Here is a 22,558-nt window from a genome sequence, read left to right as displayed (position 1 = left end):
GCTGAACTGCACATTGTTGAGGATTTTCTAAAGGGAGGTTTTGGTTTTTGTTCTGCTTGGTTTTAATTTGTATACAGCGAGGGTTATGTGCATAAGTTAACCCTATGTTCAGGTTACCAAAACATCTAGCAGTAGCAGTATTCCTTGCATTATTGGGTTGTCTTTGTCTTTGTTTTTATTACGTATTTTCTGTTTTTTAATATTGAGATTTTATGTTGTGAACCACCCTGAGAATCTACGGGTGTAGGGTGCTATACATATTTAACAAAATAATAATAATAATCATTAAAAATAATAAAACTTGTAGCAAATCTAGCCACTTGAGGCTCTGCCAAACAACCTCTTTATTGAGCGTGCATCCTGATTTGCTCATATAAAGCTTATGCAGATGTTAAACTATGGCCATGCACTTTCATCTGCTCACGCGCAGTGACAGTTTTAAATGCACACCCCTCAGCTCAACTGCATAGTGAATGCTTTCAAATTGGATGGGGAAATGCACCAAGCAATAGTTTTGGCTCAAGAAACTACAGAGTAGGTAGGGATTATGGCTAACATCATGTGAACAGATCTTCAGGCACCAGCAGTGGGAGCACACTGGAGCCAGACTCATCTGTAATGTATACATAGCCAGAATCTGGTCTTCATTGAGCATTCATTCTGATTTGTTTGTGGGGAGATCTTACAGCAAGTGAATGGTTGTCATTCACTCCTGTGGATAAATACAACTCTGGACTTGGTGCTAACACTACAATGGCTACAAATCCTGCTTGTTACCCCTGACGCTTAGGGTGGCTTTCTCCACAGAGGGACAGTCTTCTGTTTTGAAGGGCTTTCAGAGAACAACGATCTGTTTGAAGGCATCCCTCATTTGAGGGCTGTCCAATCAAATTCTGGTTTAAAGATAAGAAGTCATAAAGAAGGAAGAGCAAGAACCTTGAAGTTGCCCATCAGCAATTAGCAGCACCTGGCCAGCAGACTGAACAGACTCATAAGCCACCTAGTGTCTTCCTTACTATGGTGAGGTGTAGTGTATTTCCGTAAGGTGTCACCAGAAAGTTCGGTGAATGGTCACAGAAATCAGGCAGTGAGAAATATTATAACATACAATCGGCACCGGAAACCCACAAAATGCTCACAATTGCATACAGATATGAAGCTGTAACTTGAGAGACAGTGTATGAGTGGTTTAAGCATTTTCGTGAAGGGCGGCAAACCATCAAAGATGACCCTCGGTCTGGCAGACCATCAACAAGCAGAACAGCGGCAAATATCAACAGAGTTCGTGAGTCATTGATGCGAGATCGGCATTTGTCCATCCGAATGATGGCAGAGGAATGGCATATTCTGTGTGAAATTGTTACTGAAGTTACTGAGACATCTCCCACTCCATATTCTCCAGATCTGGCCCCACTGGATTTCTTTTTTTCTAAAACTGAAATCTGCACTGAAAGGGCCCAGATTTTGCAACATTTCACATCTCCAAGCTGCTGTGACGAGGGAACTGAAAGCAGTACGAAAAGAAGATTTCTTCAGAAGTTTCCAACAGTTCCAACAAACATTGTCAACAGTGCATGGAATCAGAGGGGGTCTACTTTGAAGGCCTGTAAGGTATATATGTTCAAATATTTCTCGCTGTCCAATTTCTGTGACCATTCACTGAACTTTCCGGTCACACCTTGTATTTAAATTATAGTATGCAAGTTAACCGGGTGCAAATTTCATGCAAACTGGTGTCATCTTTTGTCCTGTGTTTTGGTTGCGCCTTGATGTCCACCCTGCTGACACCAGCTGGAAAACCATGGAGGAAGTAATGTTTTACTTTCTGAAGACAGTCTCACTATTTCAGGGTAGGGGCAATAAGATTCATACCCTTCCACCACCCGCAGTGTCAGTGGGATGCCAACTGTGCCTTCATTTATTTCAGGCACACGTCCAACTTCAAGTAGGCTGTGATACTACCCAGTAACAAAAACTGGCAGTGATCTACCACCCTCTCCCATTGTCATTCTTCAACTTAAACATATATTTTTAAAAATACAAGATTTGTATACTTAATTGCGTGTTTCTGTAATACTTAAAGAAAATAACATGAGAACATGATGCATGGACTGTGGTTCACAAAAGTTTGTGCCATAATAAATGTTTTAAGTCTTTAAAGTACCCCAGGACTCTTGGTGTTTTTCAAATGGGTCAAGGGCACATGGGTTTCCCCCATAGTTCGAAATAGAAATTGGGTAAACTCAACTGCAGAGTTGACAGCCTTCAAGCACCACCTTAAGAACTGGACGAAACCTGTAGAAGCCCTTTCCCCTGGCTCCAACCACCTCCTTCCTTTTGAGTAAACCTAAACCAGCCCTTTCTCTCTCTAAGGAGCCAGCGCGCAGGGCTTTCTTTCTCACTCTTTCTCCCCCGTCTCCAATCTCCCACCTGCTTGCTTCTCCTTCTGCCTTTGTTGTGCGCGCGCGTCTTTTGCGCCCGACTTTGGAGCCATCGCCTTTCTGACTGGCAGGGAGAATGCTCTGCTCTCTCGGGGGAGAGGAGCTGGCCTTGTGGGGGTGGGGGGAAGAAGGCTTTTCTTTTGTGGCCTGCAATCAACAGAAATCCAGCGATTGACCAGTCGATCATGATTGATGCATTGGACATGTCTGATTTATATACCAGCTGCAGATTACTTCTGCAGTTCCCATTCTGCAGAGACATGCAGAATTTACCCCAAACTTCTTTCAAAGCTTTGATGCAACTTAGTATCTTTCTGTAATGTAAACAAGCCATAATTTAAATCCTGTTCCCCCCTTGCTTTCATTTGCCTTTTGAGTTTTAATCTTTATAATAATCATGACAAGGTCACAGCCACTCCCAGTATCAAGCTCTGGGAAAATGCACATATATTGTATTTATGTTGGATTATAAATGAAAGCTGGAATTCGATTCTCCAACTTCTAAGAGGAGCCTGCAGACCACACAGAAGTACCTCTGGGAACTAAATGTTCCTTACCCCAGTCCCTCTCAGAGGAAGGACTACATAGAGTGCTGCTTACCTGAGTGGCCTTCCCTTATCATGAAGAAGACTGAGGCCTTTGCAGGAATTGTTGCTCAACAACTGATCAGTTATTAACTTTCTTATCACTTCTACTCTTGTGTGTGTCTTTGTATTTGCATTTTCCATGTCAAGCACCACAATGTCTTGGGTTGGTCTGTTGAGTTAACTGCAAGAGGGAATTTTGTAATGTAAACCGTCCTGAGGATGTGGTTGACATCATTAGAAAATAGTAAATAAGAGAGGAGAATCTGGTAGGAGAGAGGGTGTGGCATGCCTCCAAGCTTTTTAAATTTTGACTGTTGTCTTTCTGTTAAGCCTGCACTCACCCTCTCCTCCACATCCAGGCATATTACTGTCCCATTATTAGTATTGATCATGTGGGTTAATTTCCTTTCAAATCAATGTGCCACATAGAGCCAGACCTGGTGCTACTGTGAATGTGTGGCTGCTGTCAAATACCAGGTTCATGTCTCCAACTCTGTAATGTCTAGTAGACTTTATCTTGCTTTTCAATGTCCCTACATGCCACATTTCCTTGCCCTCACTGTGAGCAAGTGATGATGAGGAGGGCAGGGCCACCATGGCAAAAAGGATGTGTTCGGTGGGAGAAGGATTGGGTATGTGTGCAGTGCCTTGCACAAAATACACTTCTGTTCTCAATAAGGACATTCATAAAACATTCAATTTATTCCAGTGCTGGCTAACATTCTTTAGTTGTGATGCAGTTTCTTAAGTTGAAAAAAAAATCTCCCATTATAATGTTTTGTTAAAACAGGATTCCCCAAATTTCTGAGTAAATTCACCCCTTGATGAGCATATAAAACTCATCAACCCCAACCCAAATTATTAGGAATGTAAATGAAACAAAGCAAATAAATATCCATATACAATTATTAATCACCAGTCATCATTACTAGGAATAATAAACAATTAAAAAATAAAGAATATAGTTTTATTGTGGAGGTTCCTCATTGGCCGTTGCTTGTGCCCATCCCCTTTATTTCCAAGGCTCATTGTTTGCACTATAAATTTTTCGCATACCCCTTTTTGACCTCCAGGTTTTTTAATTCATCCCCATTTACATTTCCACTGACTTTCCCTCAGGAGTCAATATCAACCACTTTGGAAAACGCTGTGTGGTAGCAGGAATGTGTTTACTCTGCATTTTTCTCAGTTAAGCAAATGTATTTAACTGGTCAGTTTTATGTCAATAGAAATGAGAAATATTTTTGTTGAATGAACATGTAACGCTTGTTACAAAATCTGTTCTAGCTACCCCCACTTCCTCATCTTCTAAATTCAGAGGAAATCTCTTATCTGTCTCTTAGGTTGTTTATTTTGGATAGAGTACCGGTAGCAGTTTACTGAGTAAATATCTCCCCCACTTGCCTTTTAATTTTTCAGCCTGTGGCTTACTATGCTTTGTACTTCTAAAATAAGCTTGGTAATCTCAAACCAGAGCCATTTTTGCAATCTGCCTGACCAGAGCTACAGAGATTTATATAATACAGTGGTACCTTGGGTTGTGTACTTAATTGGTTCCGGGTCGCTGTATGTAACCTAAAAAGTACGTAACCCGAAAAATGCAGTTTGCATAAGTGCAAACCAAAAAAACCGCTTCTGCGCATGCGCAAATTGCGCGTGCTTCGGTTGCGCTTCCGGGTTAGCAGAGTTCGTAACCCGAAAAGTACGCAACCCGAAGTGTATGTAACCTGAGGTGTGACTGTATGAGTTTTGTGCTCTTGTTATGCAGTGGAATTAATATGAGCAGCATCTTTTAAAGTCCATCTTAGGTTGTCCAGCTTTCTTTCTTTCAGGCATTGCTTTCTCTATTTCGGTGGACTTTATGGTAACTGATGAGCTTAACAGCTGAAACTTTGAGAGATAGAGGGAAAATGTTGCAACTTTTCCTCAGCAGAGGGGTCTGAACTTTTAACAACTCAAATTGGTGTTACCTTGCCAACAAAGGTCTGTATAGTTTAAGCTACGGTTTTCCCAGTAGTGATGTATGGAAGTGAGAGCTGGACCATAAAGAAGGCTGATTGCCGAAGAATTGATGCTTTTGAATTATGGTGCTGGAGGAGACTCTTGAGAGTCCCATGGACTGCAAGAAGATCAAACCTCTCCATTCTGAAGGAAATCAGCTCTGAGTGCTCACTGGAAGGACAGATCCTGAAGCTGAGGCTCCAATACTTTGGCCACCTCATGAGAAGAGAAGACTCCCTGGAAAAGACCCTGATGTTGGGAAAGATGGAGGGCACAAGGAGAAGGGGACGACAGAGGATAAGATGGTTGGACAGTGTTCTCAAAGCTACCAATATGAGTCTGACCAAACTGTGGGAGGCAGTGGAAGACAGGGGTGCCTGGCATGCTGTGGTCCATGGGGTCACGAAGAGTCGGACACAACTAAACGACACAACAACAACAACAACAACAACAACAACAACAACAACAACAGGAATTATATACCAAAAGGTGCTTGGCCCAACAAGCCTGATTTTATTTATTTATTTATTTTTAAAAAGAATTTATTAGATTTTCCAATTAAAAAACCAATTAAAGCCAATACATTATAATACATGGTTAAACACTCCAGGCTCCCCCCTCTCCCACCGAGGGGAGCAATACGCACCAAACGCCCCTCTCACAGAGGTAGCAAAAGTCATTTTACATTTAACCACATACTTTCCAAAGCACAGCACGCTGACCCTCCTCCCGGGTCAGTCAATTAAATTCCAATCTTTATTCCTTTACGATGACTTCCTCAGTCCCCCTCTTACTGATTACTAAATTATTACATAGTTCCAGCTTTATTTACCTTTAAACTCTAATTTAAAATCCATCTCATCATTTTACCTATTGAACATTTCTCTACCTCCGCCTCAAAATACTTCTGTAATTTCTCATTATCTTAACCAAAAATTTTCATATTGCTCATGCACCTCCCTCCCTTATGGTCCCAGAGTTTATCATTCAAAACATTGTCCATATCCAATTGCCATAACCATAATGAAATACCATTTCGTTTTTAAATTCTGATATTTTACCCTATACCCTCCCTTTCAAAGAACCCGGCCCATGAGACATAAAAAAGAAAATCCTGTAACTCAGTGTTTTTCAACCTTTTTTGGGCAAAGGCACACTTGTTTCATGAAAAAAATCACGAGGCACACCACCATTAGAAAATGTTAAAAAATTTAACTCTGTGCCTATATTGACTATATATAAAGTAATTCTCTTGAATTTTTCAATTTTTCCCACGGCACACCAGGCAACATCTCGCGGCACACTAGTGTGCCGCGGAACAGTGGTTGAAAAACACTGCTGTAACTGTCCAACTAATCGCAGGTCTGTAGTCTTTTCACAATCCAGTGGCAACAGGAACCAGTCTTTAACACTGTTAAATTCTTCTTGCCTAAAGGCTCCAATTGATGTATCCTGTTCCAGCTCCTCTTTTTCAGCATTGTCACTGTTCCCTTCTTCCTTTTCCTTCTGTTCCAATGTAAAGTCCTCCAAATTGTCCACAGTCTCAATCTCCAATTCTTTATGTGCCAATTGTGCAATGCTGTTGATTCCCACGGCTACTTGCTGCAAAAGTTCCAAAGCTTGCTTTACAAACCGCGAGGACAGTTTTCCCTTTGTCATTTCAAGGTCGAGATTCAAGTTGCTAGTCACAACAATTTATTTCTTGCTACGTAGATCCTTACTGCATAAGTACGCCATTTTTATTTTTAATCATTGCCAAAGTTTATAATATCCACTCCATCTGGACCTCCGGGAAAGAGGAAAATAGATCCAATCCACTTTTAAAACTAAAAACACCCTTACAAAAGTTTCTTTGTTTCAATCGCATTGAAAATAGCTTCAGTTACAAAGTCGCACTGTCTCTTAATCTCAGCAGAGAGGGATTGACTTCCGTTTTTAGAATCCCCTCCGAAGCCAAATCAAATCAAATTACTTACAGTTTTCTCTTCAGATTTGTTCAATTGTCCATTTTTTGTTTACTTGGAAGAATTGAAACGCTGTAGCCCCTCAGTATCGCAGCTTCGTGCAGGCAGGGAAAGCGGTATGTCCGATTTGCCGGGGCTCCACTCCCTCGCTCTCGGGGGCTCAAAACAGAGCCTTACCGGGGAGGGAGGAGCACCCTTCTGGCACCTGCCGGACGACCATGCCCCCAAAACTCTCGATTTGGGGTTCCTTGGGGGTCTTCTGCGCTGTAGAAGACACCCCGTCCCTGCCGCACTCAGGTTTGCTCAGCCGAGTGAAACCTGCGACTGATGGTGGCTCCGCGCTCAACCGGAAGTCCAACAAGCCTGATTTTAATTAGGCCATTTCTAAGATCATACATTTATAGTTTAGCATTAATCGTTACTCTCTGATTTCATACTTCAGCATTGTTGGAGATTTCACTTTCCTCCCATTTGAAGCTTCATATAATTGAGAAGCAGGATAAAACTAGTGAGGTTGGAGCAGGCCATACACTAAAAACCACATCAAAAGGCTTCTGGATTTTTCTGCAAATGTTTGGGGTGCTGCATTTATCAGTACAGAAGCACCACTATGTTTTTCAGAGCCAAGTAGAAGGTTTAGATGCCCCATTCCTGCTGCTGCTGCTGCTGTTGTGTTTTTTTTAAAAAAAAACCTGGGTAACTTCTTTACACACTTTTATATTCCTTTGGTTTACAAAAGAAAATTGAATGGTGGTGGACTCTTGGACTCTCCTATGTTGGCTCTAAAGAAAGCTTAAGTGGCTATAACATAGAATGAAGGGTAAGAAAATGCCCTCCCTGCAGAGGCGTGGGAAGCCTCTTGGGTGCCCAGGGAGGCAGCCCCCTGGGGGCAGGGCATCCTGACGCATGCGTCAGGACAGACTGTCCATCCCGCCGGTGCTGCTGCTCCAGCAGCGACCTGCCGAGCGAGCGCCGGCTCCTGGGGCTTTAAAGCAGCACGGATGGGGCAGCCCCACACCACGAGCCGCCAATCTACATGCAGTGATTTTGGGTAGGCACATTAAGAATGTTAATACCAGGTGCGAAAAATGAAAGGTTGAATCTTCACACCTGTGTGAAACTCCTTCTAAATCAGTCAAGATTTCAGTTTTTAAAATAGCACAGTCCTTCTGAGTGCACTGGGGTGACTAGGACCTTCTAGCTTCCCAGTTACAATTTTCTGCCTCTGTTTATGAGATTTAATTTATTTGTTTGTTTCTCGGTACTTTCAGGTGTCTTTTAAAGAGAGTGTTATGATCTACCTGTAAGTTATTTGCTCAAGTACATTTTAATAAATAGCAGAACTTCAGGTTCATTTGACAGGAAGAAGTAAAGGCCAAATGACACATTCTCTGCAAATATGGGCTCCTAAACCCATGTTTGCCAAGATAATGTGAATGCAGCGGCTGGGGGCATTTGCAGGGGAGAATCAGTGGGTGGGAAGGGAACAACTTGCTAATTATTCCCCACAAATCTTCCTGAAGCTGTTTTCCCACCCCCAGCTGAGCTCTGAATCCAGGGAGAGCATTCCACAGATGAGGAACTTCAGAAGGGACTTGGATGTCAAGTGCAGGGTCTGAGTTAGTTTGTATGGGGAGAGGCAGTCCTTAAGTGAATATGACCTCCCTTGACCTTTATAGGTATCATATGGAAAATTTCCCATCAGCTATAGAAAAACTCTTTGAAAATAAGTCAATATGGATTTTTTGGAGGCGGATGGCTGACCAGAAAGCAAAACCCCAAACCTCTTCTTTCTTTTCAGGGATCTTGATCATGTCAGAAAAGAGACTGTCTCTGATTGAATCCAGATTGAGCTATTTCCTGTTAGCGTGCTAACTCAGCCCGCAGTGTTTTATTCCATAAGTCAGTGTTATTGAATGGTTGCCTGCCAAGTGTCTTTAAAGACTGGAAGGCAGAATTGCTGGGAGAATACAAACAGAATTATACCTCAGAAGTTCCTTTAAATGATTTCTAACATGCTGGTGTTGGTTGCTGATAAATGCTTATTATTTTTTATATGCACGCATGTAGAGAGACATTCTTGTTGGCTGCCCCACGGTTTTGGAACTCTTTTCTCCTAGAGATCTATCAGAGTCCAAGCCTGAATATTTTCTGAAAGAGCAGTGCAACATTCTTGTCTGACCCGGCATTGAACATCCAGGCGTGGCGTAATCTTAATTTTCTTTTCTTTTTTCTTAAATTGTTTTTTTCTTAATTTTTCATTAATAACAACCCAATGGAGGCCACATTAATGCAATACCAAATTGTGCCAAATCACAATTCAATCAATAAAGCCAATTAATCAGTTCCGAATTCATTGTTTTTGGATGACTTCCCGTGTTCCGGTTATCTGGAGTTGATGCTAATCCTTGGTCCTGCTCCAATTCTCTTAAATGGAGAGCCAGTGTGGTGTAGTGGTTAAGAGCGGTAGACTCGTTATCTGGGGAACCGGGTTCGTGTCTCCACTCCTCCACATGCAGCTGCTGGGTGACCTTGGGCCAGTCACACTTCTCTGAAGTCTCTCAGCCCCACTCACCTCACAGAGTGTGTGTTGTGGGGGAGGAAGGGAAAGGAGAATGTTAGCCGCTTTGAGACTCCTTCGGGTAGTGAAAAGTGGGATATCAAATCCAAACTCTTCTTCTTCTTCTAATTACCGTAGTCCAAATTCCACAATTCTGATCTTAATCCTTTGTTTTAGCAGCCACTGGTGTGATGACTTTCGTTTGTATTTAATAAATCCATGTCCATTAACTTGCAGAGGGAATTTATATCCTGTAGTTTTTGTATGAAATATTTGTTTACTTTCTTTTCCTTCATGTTGTAATCAATCAGTTTTCTTCAACATTGCCGCTCCTTCAAAAACTCATTTCTTACACCACAACTTACAAGCACTCCAGCGTCAGGCCGCAACTCCTGGCTTACTTCCAGCACTTATCTCCTTTACTCCGTCCCAACCTTCTAACGAGCTGGTGTCTCATCAAAACCATAATAAAACAAAATTAGAGTTCTCTTTAGTAGGCAAAGGAATGCAGGTGGCGCTGTGGTCTAAACCACTGAGCTGTGGGCTTGCTGATCAGAAGGTCGGCGGTTCGAATCTCCACGACGGGGTGAGCTCCCGTTGCTCGGTCCCAGCTCCTGCCAACCTGGCAGTTCAAAAGCACGTCAAAGTGCAAGTAGATAAATAGGTACCGCTCCGGCGGGAAGGTAAATGGCATTTCTGTTCACTGCCCTGGTTTCGCCTGGAGCGGCTTAGTCATGCTTGCCGCATGACCCAGAAGCTGTACGTCGGCTCCCTCAGCCAATAAAGCGAGATGAGCGCCGCAACCCCAGTCGTTCGTGACTGGACTTAACTGTCAGGGGTCCTTCACTTTACCTTTAGTAGGCAATGTCACAAATCATCACAGTATTTCACACAGTCTATTATTTCAAGTACTCTGTAAAGAAAATTATAGGTTCTTGTTGTATCCTTCTTGCATTTCAAATAATAATAATAATAATAATAATAATAATAATCATAATAATAATAATTTATTTGTACCCCACCCATCTGGCTGAGTTTCCCCAGCCACTCTGGGCGGCTCCCAATCAAGTGTTAAAACAATACAGCATTAAATATTTAAAACTTCCCTAAAATAACAACAACAACAACAACAACAATATATGTAGTTGTAGTCCATTAAGTGAAGGCTTGCCGAATCATAGCACAGCAAATATAATGTAAATTTAATGTAAAAAGAGAACAAAGGCTCCCCTTCACTTACGTAGCATTCCAGTTAACGTTAGTGAGAGTCCTCTCCAGATCAAAACCTTGGCACTCAGTGACTGGTTCATTTAGCAGGTTATCTTTCTCCTTCATCCACAGCATGTCTGCTTCTTAAGCCCAAATTCAGATACATCTTAAAAGAAACAGAAGTACCTCCACTCATGGTGACCGCATTGGGGAGTTTCCAATACGTACAGTGCTATGCACTCTGCGTCCCTGCCCTCGCCTTCCATCGGAGCGAGAGGCAGTTATCGGAAGATCCGTGAGTGAAAGCTCCCCCCGACCCTGGCAGGGGGGCTTGCAAGGATAATTACTCCCAGATTATCCTTAATTAACTGCACGGCTGGCATCCACTACTTTGGGATCTGCTGTTCGCCATGGCGGGAGCGCTGGAAGTCCGGTGTAATCTTAATTTAATCAGATACTGCATGTGTGTGTAGTTTTGTTTCTGAAACTTGTCCTTGGGAAGAGGGAAAATAAAAACTGAACTAATGCAGTTATGGCTCTTCCAGTATTTACTGACCATTCATCCTGATTTTCTTGCATAACAGGTATGCGGAGGTTAGTTTATATTTGGTTTTTGTTGAGCATTTGTTTTTATTTGTTTGCGGGGAGGTTTTATATGACAACCCAAGCATTCAGTCTGATTTGCTTGCTGGGTGTTTACATAGAATCATATAATTGTGAAGTTGGAAGGGACCGCGAGGGTCATTTAGTCCAGGCATCCTTTGCTCAACGTGGGACTTGAGCCCACAACCCTGAGATTAATAGTCTCATGCTCTACCAACTGAGCTTTACATGTCTTCCTGCTAGTCATTCATTCCACACTTTTCAATCCATTTCCCCATCGCACTTTCCTAACTGGGGGGGGGGGGGGAGACACGGTCTTTTTAAATGTGGATTTGTTGCACTAAAGTGACAGATTACTTTAATCCATTTTAAATGCTCAAGACACAAGCACTGGATCGTAGGTCATGGTAAACCAAGGCTTGTGATTTGTTGCTCCCTGCTCTAGAATGGAAAGAGTGAAGCAGGGCTGATTCAGCAGCATACAGTTGCATCCTGCTAATTCTTGATAAGCCATAACTGTGCAGACACTATATTTCCTGATTTATGAAAACATATAAGGAGGGCTGACAAATTGGGCTTCTAGTTTGATTGCTATAAGACCAAGAAGCTTTTTTTTATAGTCCTTAATTAAAACATGTCTTCCTATTGTTTTAAACTGAAATGATCCTGTAGTTGAAAAATATGAACCAATCCTCCCCCCATTCATAATGGCTTGTAAACTGCCAATGTACATCAAGGTTGTGCTCTGTGGAATCATGCATCTAAGGAGGACGTCCTTCCTTTAAAAACATCCATATATACAGCATTGCAGGATTTGTCATATTAAAATCCAGAACCTGTAGTGGGGCTAAGCAAATGAAGGGATATATGCAGAGAGAGGGGGGATGGGTTCAGGTGAGAGTGGGTCTTTCCTTTGTGTGAGAGCATGACAGTCATTCACTCGTGCTGGGGCGAGGGAAAATTAAATATTACACTTATGGATGGGGAGAATTCCGATTCTGTTCAGATTTAGAAGTGAACCTATATATTTTGCAGTTTCTAAAACCCTACACAAACTGAATCACAACAATCCCTTGAAATTCAGACTTCTCTGAATCTTGCCATGTAGTTTTCCAGCTAAGCAATTCATCCAGAAATGAATATACTACAGTAAAGTGTGCTAAACACACACACACACACACTGCTGAAAATATGTGGGTGGAAATTAAAAGTGTGTACATTAGAGCAGGGGCGTAGCAAGGGGAGCGGGGCGGGGGCAGGCCCCCCCGGGTTCCATAATGGAGGGGGTGACAAATTATCAAGGAACAATTATTTTTTTTGGGGGGGGAAATCGATATTTTTTTTTTGAAAATCTCTGCTCCGAAGGTCTTATCTTACTATACTAGGGATTATATAGCTATATATAAAATTTCATGCATATCGGTTAATATCTTGACCCTCCTCCACCAAAATAGCTGTTCACTTGGTTGTTTTCTTATGTCATGAAGGCTGAAATTTCAGTTCAGAGAACACTTACTGTTCCCAACCCTAACCCTGTGGAAAGCCATTTAATTAAACTTTAATTTGATTTTGAGATGTTTTTAGGAGGTAATTTAATTATTGTTTGATTTTATACCAATGTTATGTATCTGATGTTAGCCACCTTGAGCCCGACTTTGGCTGGGGAGGGCGGGATATAAATAAAAGTTTTTTATTATTACTTGTTATTATTCCTTTGTAAGAAAATATAAAATAACGTAAAACCATTTTTGCGGGGGGAATCAATGGGGGTGGTGGTGACAAGAAATTCTCCGCACCGGGTACCACCTGACCTTCTCATGCCTTGGGGTTGTTTTTTTTTTTTTTTGCCCCGGGTACCAATTTACCTTGCTACACCTCTGCATTAGAGAAAACGGCATAGAAAATGTGTATATTAGGCAAAATTAGCATTAAAATACAGTACTGAGGACTTTTTAAAAATTGTTGAACGTAAAAGTGGAAAGAAACCAGGAAATAGAGAGAAGCGAAAATTGAGAGATTCACCCATCCCTAACCTTATTATCCCTTGGATAATAAAGCAAAATGGAAAAAACCTGTCCTCCACCCTTGACAATGGGTGGTCCATTTTCACCCAAAGAGACCTGCTAAGGTGCTTACATTCAATGGATCTCCCTGAGCATTGTAGCACAGCATAAACCCAGAGACTCTTAAGAGGCACTTAAACAAAGGGGCTTTTCAGTGTCCCACCTGACACCTGATGGCTTCCACCTATGCTCTGCCACGAGGAAGGGCTTTTTGGTGTGGTGGTGTGTTTTTGGTAGTGGTGGTGGGTCATAACATTTAAGATCCCTTTCATTCCCCCCCCCCCATTAACCTGAGAGATGATTGCCTCTGGATGCCTTCCATAGTAAAGTGTGGAGTGCTTTTTCCTGGGTTTCACTTTTTACGCAGAGAGAGCCACAGAAATAAAAATGTATTTTGCAAAGGGCAGCAAAAACTCAGTCGGAAAGAAGATGGCCAGGGAAAGAACGGTGGGCAGTGCCAATATTGGAAAATAGAAAGGACCCCAGCAGGACCCTCTGCCCCAGTTGGTGAGGCGGCAGCTCTCTATCGATGGAGAAAGTTCTGTGCAGTATCTGCCCTGCCACCTCCCATTTCATCTTGAACTTGTTAACAAGAATGGGAGAAGAATAAACAAGAATGAGGTCATTGAGCCATCCTCAGCTGGTTTATCCTTTCTATAGCATATTCATTCATGTTTTTTGTAGTCTAAATGTAAGTGATGAAGCTGCTCTTGGGAGACCAGACTCCTAGTGTCTTGTAGACCTCATTGCTAAAAGATGTTGCCTGATAATGTTTCCCTTTGTGTAAACTTTTTACCGATAAGACAGATGGATATATGACTCCTTTTCTAAACAGTACATTTTGAATAATCAACTCTGTTGTAACTCGATATGTTAGCAAGTGGAGACCTGCAAAAAGTTGCATATATCACCCCCATACCTTCTGAGTGGCTATCCATCCTCCCTCCCCTTGCTCTTCCCTTTTTCTGTTTTCAGCTCCCCACTCCCACACAGAGGGCTGTTTTGTTCATTATCTCTGTGGAAACCACACTGCTGGGAAATTGAGTTGCATGGAGTTCCTGCCACATGCTTAGCTGCTGATATAAATGTCTGCCCACATGATAACTTTGTCAGGTCCGCTTCTCTATGTATTGGCCTGTAGGCCCACTTTGAGTCTTTTCCTCTGCTACAATCATACAAACACATTCTCTCTTGCATACTTGCACAGTTGGATTCTCTGTAACACACACACACACACATGGAGGAGGAGGAAGAGGAGGAGGAGGAGGAGGAGGAGAGAAGCCTGCAGCTGTGATACCACTGACCTCTGATGCTGCAGTGAGGTGTAGTGGTTAAGAGTGGTGGACTCGTAATCTGGTGAACCGGGTTCGCGTCTCTGCTCCTCCACATGCAGCTGCTGGGTGACCTTGGGCTAGTCACACTTCTCTGAAGTCTCTCAGCCCCACTCACCTCACAGAGTGTTTCTTGTGGAGGAGGAAGGGAAAGGAGAATGTTAGCTGCTTGGAGACTCCTTCGGGTAGTGATAAAGCAGTTCGAGAGCACGTCAAAGTGCAAGTTGATAAATAGGTACCCCTCCGGCGGGAAGGTAAACGGCGTTTCCGTCCACTGCTCTGGTTCACCAGAAGCGGCTTAGTCATGCTGGCCACATGACCCGGAAGCTGTACGCCGGCTTCCTCGACCAGTAATGCGAGATGAGCACCGCAACCCCAGAGTCGGACACGACTAATGGTCAGGGGTACCTTTACCTTTACCTTTATGCATTGTTGTATGTATCTGTTTATATGCTGCTGACTTTAGGAAACCTGAAATGTGCAGGCGTATGATATGCAAGAATCATACATAGTTTTAACATAACCTGCAAAAATAAAAATAAAAACCCTTCTCACTAAGATGAAGGGAGACAGCAGGGATTTAAAAAAAATGTGCAGAGAAGCTTGACCTTGAAATTTTCAGAAAACTGTTACCTCTGTTCTCCTGCAAGATTTTGCATGCCTTTTGGCAGGTGCTTTTGTTTGGCAGACTGGCTTCTACTTTAGCAAAAAAGTACTAATTGCCCCCCCCTTTTTTTTTTACTAATCCACCTGCCTTTAGATCCCTGTGTTAGCCAATAAAATGGGGAAAGCAACCTTTTAAAAGCTTCTATGGCTGGTACCTGAGAGCAGATTCTTACCCAAGAGGCTACTTAGTAGTTCTAGATTCCCACAGAACCATAGAATCATAGAGTTGGAAGAGACCCCAAGGGCCATCCAGTCCAACCCCCTGCCAAGCAGGAAACACCATCAAAGCATTCCTGACAGATGGCTGTCAAGCCTCCGCTTAAAGATCTCCAAAGAAGGAGACTCCACCACACTCCTTGGTAGCAAATTCCACTGTCGAACAGCTCTTACTGTCAGGAAGTTCTTTAATAACAACAACAACAACAACAACAACAACAACAACAACAACAACAACAACATCATCATTCCCTTGCACATTTACAATTGTGGGCCTTTGTGCATCTGGTTCATTTTCTCTGTTATAGTCAGCTTTGCACAGGCCAGTTCCAAAAGCTACTAAAACACACAATATTCTTTGACTTCAGCAACTTTTGGATTAGGATTTAAACAGACTAACACAGTTTGCATTGCAAGGATCAGGTGGTAGTTAAGAAGAGTTTGGATTTGATATCCCGCTTTTCACTACCCGAAGGAGTCTCAAAGCGGCTAACATTCTCCTTTCCCTTCCTCCCCCACAACAAACACTCTGTGAGGTGAGTGGGGCTGAGAGACTTCAGAGAAGTGTGACTAGCCCAAGGTCACCCAGCAGCTGCATGTGGAGGAGCGGAGACGCGAACCCGGTTCCCCAGATAACGAGTCTACCGCTCTTAACCACTACACCACACTGGCTCTCCAGCATTGCAAGGATCAGGTGGTAGTTAAAGCTATGGTTTTCCCAGTAGTAATGTACGGAAGTGAGAGCTGGACCATAAAGAAGGCTGATCGCCGTAGAATTGATGCTTTTGAATTATGGTGCTGGAGGAGACTCTTGAGAGTCCCATGGACTGCAAGAAGATCAAATCTATCCATTCTCAAGGAAATCGGCCCTGAGTGCTCACTAGAAGGACAGATCCTGAAGTTGAGGCTCCAGTACTTTGGCCACCTCATGAGAAGAGAAGACTCCCTGGAAAAGACCCTGATGTTGGGAAAGATGGAGGGCACAAGGAGAAGGGGACGACAAAGGATGAGATGGTTGGACAGTATTCTCGAAGCTACTAACATGAGTTTGGCCAAACTGCGGGAGGCAGTGAAGAATAGGCGTGCCTGGCGTGCTCTGGTCCATGGGGTCACGAAGAGTCGGACACGACTGAACGACTGAACAACAACAACACAGTTTGAAAAACACCAGGAAGTTAAAAGAGTTTTCATGATAGCAAATAGCTTAGCAATAAAAATAGGACAGGAATTGCAAGATACGGCATCTGTTCCTTGTGAGATGTGTGAACCAAGGAGTTTAATTAATAGTTATTATACAGATGGGACATCTTGACTTAAACATCATACTTCAAAATTACAAAATGTCTTAATAAAAATACTTGGCTTGTTACATTGGTATCTCAGTTTTTTGGGTGGTCTCCCATCCAAAACCTGTCCAGGTTCATACTTGCTTACAGTTGGGAGCTTTCAGGACTTCTCTGTTTTAGACACAGGTTACAGTATATCAAGCTTTTGTTGTTTGTGTTGATTTTGGCTTAATTTTAATCAGTGCAGCCAATTCTTGCTTCTTTCCTTCCTAAGTTTAGTTTCATTTGAAGGATATGTGGGGGGAGCTTTCTTCCAATCCCCCTGTTGTGAAGATAAAATAATGTGTAGTCTTTAGGCGGAACTAAATCCATAAACTACAAGGTTACTAAAAACATGAGACCATTGCCAAGAAAACAACCCATGTCTAGTTTCTCCATAATGTGAACTATGTGATGTGACATTACAGTGTTATGAGTCTTCAACATCAGGGGTAGGAACTGGTGGCCTTCCAATGGTTGTTAGAACTCCCATCAGCCTCAGCCAGCATGGCCAATGGTCAGAGATGATGGGACTTGTATTCCAGCTACATCTGGCGGGCCACAGGTTTCCCACTCTTGCGCCACTTCATTGCAACATGGGAAATATATGGAATGATGATGTCATAGCACACATTTCATGACTACATATTTTGGAGGACAAGAGACATGAGGCATGGGGTTGCTATTTTCAGTAGCTATCCTGTGTTTTGATAGCATACAGCTGTAATGGCTTAGCTCTCTCCCACTGAAGTGAGACAACTTCGGCAGTAATTATCTCAGATGGACTGTCATCCAAGAGGGAGACCTGAGGGCATTTTGTCTAAGGTCTCCATAAAATTTGGAGCCGGGTTAACAGATCTTCTAGAGTTTAATAGAGTCCCCCAACCCTACTGTTTTTCCATTTATTTACTTTTATGGGCTCAGAGTAGCTTTCATATGGTTCCCAGATGATCTCCCATCCAGCACCTTGAAGTGGCAGACCTATTCAATTTATTCCACAAAACTACACCAGGTACCTTCAGACCATTCCTGGGCATCTCCTATTAAAAAGTATATTTGGTTTCACTATGATTGCTCTCCTCTTGGTAGGGGTGTTTGATTAATTTCCCCTTGTTTCTTGTATTTTGCCTAGGTTGAAGGGGACCAACTGCCCCCAGGGCATACAGTCAGCCAATATGAGACATGCAAGATCAGGACAATAAAAGCTGGCACTCTGGAGAAGCTTGTGGAGAACCTTCTAACGGCCTTTGGGGACAATGACTTCACCTACATCAGTATATTTCTGTCCACATACAGGGGCTTTGCATCTACAAAAGAAGTTCTGGAACTTCTCCTTGACCGGTAAGATTGAAAGGCTATTTTCAATCAAAAATAGTTTTAACTCATGCCATATGAACTATCACAAGGGATTAACCATAACAGATTTGTAGATGCATTTAATGAGGTGAGGTTTGATTTTCGAATTGTTGCTAACTTGAGTGACTTTTAAGATGCATTTTAAAATAAGGGTCTACTACCACCTGCCGTTTCAGTTCAACAATTAGCACTAGGACTAGCTGCTTCAGGTAGTAGGAGCAGTGTTTTCTAGCACAGTGCTGCTTGCTAGCCACTGACAATTATTTAGGGGCCTTGGACTTAATTGCCTGCTAGTCTGATGGTAATGGTGGCACTGATGACAAGATGGGAAATAAATAGTGTACATCTTTCTGTAAAAATCAAATGACAGAAAAGTAAAGCATGCTTAAGCAGAGAAATAAAGCTACTGGGAATAGTCACACAGTTTCCCCTTTCCAGGAAACCAAGATGTGTGTTTGTGATCTCTAACACAGAATGCTTAGCAACTCACCAAATGGAAATCCTCAGGATTCCTTGGGTGCAGTCACAACACTTAAAGTGGTGTGAAACCAATATAATTTTGAAGTGCAGCTAGGGTTTCTGTCTCCTCCTGTTCTTTAATTTGCAGGGAGCTGCTCTGAAGGCCAGTGTCCAGACAGTGCAAGCTGTATGCTCCTGTTCACGTTGTCCTTTGCAGGCAGGCACACTTCGGTCACACAATCAAAGAGGACAACTAAACTTGCCTCTTCGTACAGCCTGCTTTGCCAGCTTTACAAAATCCATGTGATTTCCTGTGGTTTGTGCTGTAAATTCAGAGTTGAAAGTGTACAAGATTTTAAAAACAAAACACCAGGAACCAATCCCTTACAGATTCTGCACAAGGGGCCACTGTTAAGGATGAATTTTCATTGCAAGCCATGGCTTTCAATTTCCTTTTGAGGTACATCTTGCATTGCAAGGCAAGGGGGTGATTTGTATGCTGTTGTCCTGACCAAGGCTGAGCTTCCTGTGGGGAGGTCTGCTTTAGTCATGGCTGGCTGGATGAGGCACAGAATTGGGGGTGGCGGGGGGAAGCTTGTAGTGCAGCTGTTCATTGTTGTTCCTACTTTGTAGTTTAACAAAGAACATCAGTTTGCAGACTGCCAATCGAGCACTTTCATAAAACACAAGGCTATATACATAGTATGTGCACACTCCCTTCAAACAGGGGTTTGACTGTCGGTGGAAAGATGAAAAGAGAAGTACTTTTGCAGTGACTGGATGGGAGCCTGAGCAACCATCCAACAACTGCGGGTTTGATAGCTTTGGGTCCAAATTCAAAGTTGGGGTTTTCTTTATAATTCACAAAATGCAAGGAGGTTGTATGTTACAAGTGGGGTTGCAGGTACATGGCTTCTGTTAGCAGAACTAAAGATTAATTCATGACCCCAGTTGAGGAGGGTCACCAACTTTGGCGATGGGTTTATGGGGAGGGTCCCCTCTGTCCACGTGTTTGGAGAGCTCTTTCTAGGACCTGCTGTTTTGTTTTGCTTTGTTTCCTCCTTTTTAAAGCAGCATAACAGAATGCTACCGTCCCAGAAAAAAAAAAACTTTTTTAAATAAATGAAATAGTGAAAAAGCAAAATAATGTCTCAACACATACCAAATCATAATTATTAAATTAACATTTTAAATAGAATTGAATCATTCTATGAAGTCAGTAATGGCTCTGTTTAAAATGTATTTAATCTTTTATAGCGAGAGGCTAGGTGAGTTTGTTGGTTGTTGTTAATATTAGAATATTTCTTAATCTTCACAACCGTCCCTTAGACTTCCGGTAGAGCATGAGACTCTTAATCTCAGGGTTGTGGATTTGAGCCCCACATTGGGTGAAATCTTCCTGCATTGCAGGGGGTTGGACTAGATGACCCTCATGGTACCTTCCAACTCCACAATTCTTTGATTCTATGATCCCACTAATAAACAATAATGACCCCACTTCTGTTTCTAGGTGTAATGATAAAATCTGTGTCCCTTTAAATAATAATTCCTTCTGTGAATTTAAAATGAAATCTCTCTGGAATCTTAAATGCACTTACTTGGGAATAAGTTTTGTTGAACTCAGTGGGACTCTCTTCTGTGTAAATGTATATAGGTTTGCACAGTAAGTTATTTTATAGCACTTAACAAATATCCCTGAACCATATGAAGTAGAAAATCCGTTAATTTATATTCTCTTCAGTCATAATTTGAACCAGCTTCATAAAATGTCCTTAATAGCTCTGGGGTTAAATACTACCATAATGGGTTTTAAAGAAAAAGAAGTCCCACTTTTTATATTTATATGCAGCTTTTTCTTCTTAAAATGGAAACCAATAACATTCAAACATTCTTGTATTAAGTGGTTCAGTGATACCAAAACAAAACATCTGTTTTACGAAGTTTCTCTGTGAGACTCTTGGCAGAGAAGAGACTGTGGGCAGGTTCAGTCAGTGAGCCCCACAAGCAGAAGCCCGCACAAGGACTTCCCCTGTTGCAATGGGGCTTCCACCCCTCTGCATCCTCTCCCCCCGCCCCTGAAATTGGCTGGCGGGGGTCAGGAGAACCCATGGAACAGAACAGCGCAAGGCAGGAGAAGAGGGTGGATCATTTATGGGGCTCCTTAGGGCCCTAGGTAATGTTAATCAAACTGTGATAAATGGCCAACAGTAAGAATCATATCACTTCCAAAGCACTCTGCCATATAAATGCAATAAGAAAAGAGGCCCTTCCCACAGGTTTTATGGGCAGACAGGCAAAAAAGAGTAAAATAAAATAAAATGGTGAGAGTCACCATAGGAAATGAAATGAAGAGAAATTAACTAATGGGTAAAAGCCAAAGATAACACGTTTCTTCAAATTCAGGCTAAAAACTGATGGAGGCAAGTTCTAATCTCAGGAAGCAAGGCATTCCAGAGATAAGGTTAAAACAAGGGAAGAAGGTCAGAAACAAGATGAGATTCTGGGTTTGACAAGAAGTCAAGTACCTTTAGAGAGGGGAGTATAAAGAGAGCAAAAAGATAAGGAGCCAGAGCTTGCAGACACTTCTAAGTTAAAAGAAGTTTATTAAACCCTATCAGGAAATCAAATCAGTGTAGAGCAGTAAGAAGAGGGAAAGAATGGGGTTAAGAGGAGGAGGAGGAGGAAGCAAGGGACTTTCAGAAGTTTAAAATTGAGGAGAAATCAGGTTGATGGTAAGGATAGGAAAGACCATCCTTCAGAGCATTGCAAGGATCAGGTGGTATGGGCAGATTGTGAGAATTAAGCAGAATAGTTATAGTATCAGTTTGAAAGAAAAGGCTGCATACACATTTAACTGTGAGTGGATCCTATTGAACTCTACAGGTGTTCCAAGATTTAGGGAAGTCTCCATGTATAGAGGTTGCATGTGAAGGTCTCCTCCTCCTCCTCAGACATCCACATTAATATGGGTGGCCAGGCGATGGCCAGGGGGAGTGTAAAGAGTAAGACCCTGGTCAGCTGGGTTTCCTCTGATTGTGCCATAACAAGAAGTATGTCTCCATCAGAGGCAGATGGATGTTGACTGTGAAGGAACAGGATACCCTTCGTTGCAGCCATAGAACTTGCAAACCATTGTGCTTTTAGCTGAGTGAAACAGCACCACCATCTTCTCTAAATTTCCAGCTTTTTCTCTAGTCCCTTTATCTGCAGAGATATATGGAGAAATCCAAAATTCACAGTAGGACAATATCTGTACAGTATTAGGATTAACTAAAATGTCATAAAACTGAGCAATCTTTCAAGTTCTCCAGAATTCTTCATCAAGCAAGATGTTTTAGCGGGGAAAGGAGGGGGAGGCTGGGAGTGCTGTAGTCACTTCCCAAACCTGAAGCTCTTGAGCTAAAATGCAGGGCTTTTTTGTAGGCATAATTTGTTTCGTTTCTCAGGATGCAAGAAGATTGTCAGATGTTTTCAGGACAGGACACATTTTTAAAAAGTAAAGTCTAGTTCTGCCTCCAGCCTTAAGGTCTTTGGGGAGCCAGAGGGCACAAGTAAAGGGGTGTGTGGCAGTCTTTGTATTAGCAAAGCTGGATATTAATTTTTAAGTGGTGTGCCAGGTAAAAGTCATCTGAAACGAAAACTGGGTACCATTATCTAGTGTCTGGAGGACACTGAATGCTGAAATGGTGACATTTCTGCCAGATAAAAGAGTAATGGAGAACTGAAAAGCTTGCTCCCTGTTGTACAATATTTTTGTTAGTCTTACTAATGGAATTT

At 42.3% G+C, this 22,558-nt stretch overlaps 1 protein-coding gene across 4 annotated transcripts in view; it reads left to right on the top strand.

Annotated features, from left to right (window-relative positions):
- RGL1 (ral guanine nucleotide dissociation stimulator like 1) overlaps window positions 1-22,558 on the top strand; it is a 107,280-nt gene that overhangs the window by 40,906 nt on the left and 43,816 nt on the right. For all 4 annotated transcript variants that reach the window (XM_033151170.1, XM_033151167.1, XM_033151169.1 and 1 more), the window contains exon 3: window positions 18,099-18,307. In XM_033151170.1, the coding sequence (XP_033007061.1) occupies window positions 18,099-18,307 (209 nt within the window). The remainder of the gene's footprint in view (window positions 1-18,098; window positions 18,308-22,558) is intronic.

The sequence above is a fragment of the Lacerta agilis genome, chromosome 6 (genome assembly GCF_009819535.1).
Source record: "Lacerta agilis isolate rLacAgi1 chromosome 6, rLacAgi1.pri, whole genome shotgun sequence".
NCBI classification, from domain to species: domain Eukaryota; kingdom Metazoa; phylum Chordata; class Lepidosauria; order Squamata; family Lacertidae; genus Lacerta; species Lacerta agilis.
Note: the sequence above shows the minus strand (reverse complement) of the source record. Positions and strands in the feature narration are given on the sequence as shown.